General features: G+C 54.3%; 2 protein-coding genes across 2 annotated transcripts; both read left to right on the top strand.

The window, feature by feature from the left end:
* The first annotated feature begins 237 nt into the window (after nt 1–237).
* On the top strand, nt 238–2,305 carry LOC101767033 (cytochrome P450 89A2). Its single transcript, XM_004982561.4, has one exon. The coding sequence runs from the start codon at nt 399–401 to the stop codon at nt 1,983–1,985; it is 1,587 nt and encodes a 528-aa protein (XP_004982618.1). The 5' UTR covers nt 238–398; the 3' UTR covers nt 1,986–2,305.
* Nucleotides 2,306–5,259: 2,954 nt separating this feature from the next.
* LOC101753525 (cuticle collagen 7-like) lies at nt 5,260–5,670 on the top strand. The gene has a single exon (XM_004986378.1). The coding sequence runs from the start codon at nt 5,260–5,262 to the stop codon at nt 5,668–5,670; it is 411 nt and encodes a 136-aa protein (XP_004986435.1).
* Nucleotides 5,671–6,003: the final 333 nt, after the last annotated feature.

The following is a 6,003-nucleotide window of genomic DNA, read 5'->3' as shown; positions in this document are numbered from 1 at the left end:
AGAAATTGCCGCTGGCGTCTTCTCTTCTTTCGCCATTGTTTAGTTGCTCAGATTGGTGCTAAAATTACTGTAGCAATATTATAATATTTCGTTTGTATTGGTGAATTATTATTCAAACATTGACTAATTAGGCTTAAAAGATTCGTCTCATAAAGTACAACAAAACTGTGCAATTAGTTTTTAATTTCATCTACATTTAGTACTCCATGCATATACCGCAAGTTTGATGTGATGGAGAATCTTCTTTTTGCATGGTGTTAAAGGTAGTATTCGGGGAACATGGAAAGAGATGCGTGCCAGCCATGACCTCGATAGGCACGAGAGCCTGAAGCTCCATTTCCTCCCCAGCTACACATCAGCGTAGACCGACTTGGGAAGCAGAGCACGAAGACTTCGCCATGGGCACACAGCTCCTCCTCCTCGCCGCCCTCCTCCTCCTGCCCCTCGCCGCCCTCCTGCTCGCGAGGCAGCGCGGGGTCCGCGGGGGCAAGAGCGGCGCCCGCGTCCCGCCGGGCCCACCGGGCCTGCCGTTCCTCGGCAACCTGCTCCTGCTGAGGCGCTCCTCGTCCGACGTGGAGGCCCTGCTCCGGCGCCTTGTCGCGCGGTACGGCCCCGTTGTGTCCCTGCGCGTGGGCTCCACCCTGTCGATCTTCATCTCCGACCGCCGCGTCGCGCACGCCGCCCTGGTCGGGAGCGGCGCCGCGCTCGCCGACCGCCCCGCGGTCACGCGCGGGCTCCTGGGGGAGAACGGCAACACCATCTCGCGCTCTAGCTACGGGCCCGTGTGGCGCCTCCTCCGCCGGAACCTCGTCGCCGAGACGCTGCACCCGTCGCGGGTGAAGCTGTTCGGGCCGGCCCGCGCCTGGGTGCGCCGCGTGCTCGCGGAGATGCTCGGGCGGGAGGCCGAGGAGGCCAGGGCCCAGGCGCGGGCGCCGGCCCCCGTGATGGAGACTTTCCGGTACGCCATGTTCTGCCTCCTGGTGCTCATGTGCTTCGGCGAGCGGCTGGACGAGCCGGCGGTGCGCGACATCGCCGCCGCGCAGCAGGCCTGGCTCATGTTCGTGGGCCAGAATGCCACCGTGCTCGCGTTCTGGCCGGCGCTGACCAGGATTCTCTTACGCGGCCGCCTCCAGAAGGGGCTCGATGCGCGGCGGCGCCAGAAGGAGCTCTTCGTGCCACTCATCGAGGCGCGCCGGGAGCGCAAGAAGCAGCTGGACAGCCCAGTTGGCGGCGGGGCCGCCGCGGCGGCGCCGGAGAAGGAGACGTTCGAGCACTCGTACGTGGACACGCTGCTCGACCTCAGGCTCGCCGACGAGGGGAACCGCGCGCTGACCGACGAAGAGATGGCGAACCTCTGCTCCGAGTTCCTCACCGCCGGGACCGACACGACGTCCACGGCGCTGCAGTGGATCATGGCGGAGCTCGTCAAGAACCCGGCCGTCCAGGAGAAACTCTACGGCGAGATCAAGGCGGCGTGCGGCGGCGAGCAAGAGGAGGTTGGCGAGGAGGACACGCACAGGATGCCGTACCTCAAGGCCGTCATCCTCGAGGGCCTGCGTCGGCACCCTCCGGCGCACTTCCTGCTGGCGCACAAGGCGGCGGAGGACATCGAGGTCGGCGGGTACCTAATCCCCAAGGGCGCGACGGTGAACTTCACGGTGGCGGAGATGGGCTGGGACGAGCGGGAGTGGGACAGGCCCAGAGAGTTCGTGCCGGAGCGGTTCCTGCCCGGCGGCGACGGCGAGGGCGTGGACGTGACGGGCAGCAGGGAGATCAAGATGATGCCGTTCGGCGTCGGGCGGCGGATCTGCGCCGGGCTCGGCATCGCCATGCTTCACTTGGAGTACTTCGTGGCCAACTTGGTCAGGGAATTCGAGTGGAAGGGGGTGCCCGGCGAGGAGGTGGACTTGACCGAGACGCGCGAGTTCACCACCGTCATGAAGATACCACTCCGCGCGCGGTTGCTGCGCAGAACCGCTGGCTGAATGCCCCAGCCATCACCGCGTCTGAGGAGGAAGCCATCGGCAGAGTAGCTATCTGTTGGACGGACGGCCAGACGGGAAACGCCTGCGAAAACGAAGCCGACGGGATTCCTGGGCCGGGCCGAGAACTCCAGGAGTTTTGGGCTGCGTAAATTGCTTTATCTGGTGGACGCTTTTAATGGCTCAGATGGTCTAAAGTGTTGGGATGGGCCATTCCCATAAGGCCCTACTGTCAGGAATGTTTCGTCAGGATGTCAGAGCTGAAATTTGATTCCTTCTACCCTTCCCCTTCATTTCACCTCTTGTCGGGATAGATCCCATTACCTCTACCTCGCAACGAACTGCAAGGAACTGTAATTCTAATAGAACTTTAATCCTACTAGAACTCATCCTTATAACCGACTAAAAGGCTTATAAGTGACTAAAGGGGTTCCTAGATTGGTAAGTTAAGACCTCATACAACCATAATAGAGGATCAAATCCTCAACACCAAACAACACCCAAGCGCAGGGTACAATATACAACACCCCAAATAAGATGTAAGGTATTACACTACTCTGGCGACCTGTATAAATATGTATCTTGTGTCCTCGCTTTTACCTTCAAGTTCCAGGTCCGACGATTCCCTACAAACCAATCTACTACCTCGGGATATTTCTTGATAGGTTGCCGCGCATAAAACACCGACACCTCTTTCTATTTTCTCTTCCTAAAAATAAGGAATCGTTGGATATAATACAGGACAGAGCAATAAAAATATAAAAGGCAGTCTATCAGGAGGTTACCCAAGTGGTTGATTTGTAGGTGGAGGGGATTGCAAAATCAAGAACTCGAAGGTGATCGCAAGAACACGAGGGACATGAGGGTTTTAGACAGATTCGGACCTCTGGAGACTAATAATCTACGTCCTGTATGCTGGTGGTTTGTATTGCTTGAGAGTCGATGTTGTTGGGTTGCCCTCGGGAGGCTCACTTGGCCGCCTTATATAAGCTGACGACCTCCACGGTGTGTTCTATAGCCACACATCAGGATCGCTTCCACGATGGGATAGCATCAACAAACATTATATTTTTACATACATACCAGAGGTACGATTTATTACAAACCATAGGTTGAAAGAAACTTAACAATGCAAGTTAAACCATTACTAAGAGTTTAAAATATAAACTGGCCCGGGGCAAGTAATTAAACAACTAAGTTTATTCTGGGGTATCATGAGACTTATAAGATACCCTAGTTCTTCGGAGATTTTTCCTCGGTGGGTCCCTGCTGGGTTTCTGACAACAACAACAAAGGATCCCCTGAGTACGAAGTACTCAGCAAGTCTGACCCGTCTAACCAAAATAAATACTTTTTATATACTGTATGATAGCTTTATGGTGTATTAGCTGACTCACATTTTGCAAAAAGAGCTTACTATAAGTGAAACCTTAGTTTTATCTTTCATTTCAGATTGAGTTTGTTACCTGACCAGTCTAGATGATGAAAAATATTTTAGCAACCAGATGGAACTAAGTCATACAACATATTTATTCAAAGCAAATGGTTCCCTTCTCTTCATTACACTACGATGCTTAAGCAATGATCAAGTGCATTCATATTCGAGAACTGCGGTGATCCGGATCGATTTACATCCTGCAGGAGATACCCGACCACCAGCTATGTACAACTGTCCGGGTTGCACATAACGACCTTTCGATTAGCTGTACCCAACGATCGGAAATATGACTACTCGAACCCAGGGACGCACCCCCACATGGGACCCCACGTCTGGCCTGATCTCCAATGTGAGTTTCAGGCTACGCCCCTGCCCTTCCACTGCACGCCAGGCACGGGTACGAAATATTTCCGATCAGAGAGCCAACTAACCTACCGGGCTTGCTGGTTCCCATATGGCAGTAAGTAACCAGGTAATATCACTTATCACTAGTTAAAACAACGATCGGTCCTTAATCAAATTAACCGAGTAGACGGAACTACGAAACTCAAGACTCCTTTCTTGATTCCATCAAGCTTCCATCCACTACCTTCCAAAATAGGTCATTTCCTTGATATACATATGTATGACAATGTTACATTAGGTTGCTGAGTACCATAGGTACTCAGAAAGGATAAATGTAGCGTGACTATGCTTTGCTAAGCATGAGATACTTGGAATAGGTGGCAAAGATGTCCTTAATAGCAAGGTTGGATTATGCATAAAAGTAAGTTTTCAATCAACTCCTAGACTTGATGCATTTATAAAGAAATAACCAATAGTTGGACACATGAAATAATAACTCCCAAAGTAGATAGGCTTAAATGCACGGGGCTTACGTTGATCCACAAAAAAGTTAGCGTCTTCAGACGATCCTGCTTCACAAGGTACCAACTCGACAACCTCCTCAAACTCTAGAGGTTCTTTAGAAATTTCCAGAAATTCCGCTTCTGAAGCTTCAGTGTCGTTAGAGATGCAACTTTTTAAGCACAAGACTATACAACTTCCTTCGTGTGAAGTAAATCACGTAATGCGTAAGCTTTTACTGTAGCCTTTTTGGCCCATCACTCTCCTCCCCAACTTTTTTTAGTACGGGCATTGACTATTTGGCTGATAGATCTGAACTTGTGGCCCTTCTCGCCCAGGACTGCTGTGCCTGGATCCAATGGCCGAGATGCATCGTGCCATGTGTCTGGACGGCCAAAAGTAGACGAACGGGAAAGTGTTTTTTTCCCCGGGGTGTGTTCTCGAGTTATTTGTTGCCGATCCATGTGAATAAGGTCCTTTTTATACCCTTCTTAATAAGTTAACACATGTCACATCGGATATTTAGATGCTAATTAGAAGTATTAAACATAAATTAATTATAAAACTAATTGCACAGATAGAGTTTAATTCGCGAGACGAATCTATTAAATCTAATTAGTCCATAATTTGATAATGTAGTGCTACAGTAACCATTTACTAATGATGGATTAATTAGGCTTAATAGATTTGTCTCACGAATTAGCACAGAAATTTTGCAATTAGTTTTATAATTAGTTCATATTTAATCTTTTAATCAGTTTTATAATTAGCTCATATTTAATATCAAATATCCGATGTGACACTACTACAAACTTTACAGTGTCCGCGTCGACACCCTCACTGTCTCTGCCCCCGCGTGGCTCTGCCTCGCTCCGCTTTTAACCGCGCGGGACATGTGGGACCCATCCGCGTGGGTCAGCGCGCCCATCCACCCCGCCTTGTCCTCCCGGCCTCGCGCGCCGCGCTGCTCCTGGGCGTGGGTGGCCGCGTCGGATGCCGCGCTCGCCATCGCAGCTGCTGGCCGCCACCTTCCCCGAGGACGCCGGCATGGACGCGGTGGCGCTCGAGCTCACGCTGAGCTCGCAGCCAGGCCTCCTCGGCCCCGCATTGCGCGGGCCGCCGCTCTCCCCCGCGCGCTCCGCTGCCTCTGCCCGGCGCTGCAGCCCCGCACCCGGCCTGGTCGCCGTCGCTCGCCGCTGGCCGGACACGGAGGGCTCCCCGCCTGGGAGTGTAGGTGGGCACGGCCAGCTCCTGCTCCTCCCCTCGTTCCGGCCCCCACCTCACGGCGCTCCAGGCGCTAGCGGCCACCGGGCCGCTCGCCGCGGGACAGCCTGCTGGGGCACGACGGGGAGCGCGGGTCCCGGAGCCGCGCCAGGAGCTGGGACGCCGGGCGAGGGAGTTTGAGCCCGCCGCATAGCTCTGTCGCCGAGGGCTTGGAGCTGTAGGAGCAGAGGTGCCGCAGCCATCGCGCGTGGTGGCCGGAACCACCGCAGTCGTGCAGGAGGTAGCGGAGCGGCCGTCGCCGCAGCCTCGCCTGAGGGTCGGATCAGCCGCCGCCGCCTTGGTGGTCGGATCGTGCGGGAGGGAGCGAAGTGGCCGTCGCGCGTGATGGCCGGAGCAACCGCCGTCGCGCGTGATGGCCGGAGCAACCGCCGTCGCGCGTGATGGCCGGAGCCAACACAGCTGGGCGGGAGGGAGCGGAGGCGGAGTGGTCGTCGGTGCGGCTTCGTGTGGGGT

Source organism: Setaria italica, chromosome IX (genome assembly GCF_000263155.2).
Source record: "Setaria italica strain Yugu1 chromosome IX, Setaria_italica_v2.0, whole genome shotgun sequence".
Classification (NCBI taxonomy): Eukaryota; Viridiplantae; Streptophyta; class Magnoliopsida; order Poales; family Poaceae; genus Setaria; species Setaria italica.
The sequence above is the reverse complement of the archived record's forward strand: the minus strand, read 5'-3'. Positions and strand labels throughout refer to the sequence as shown.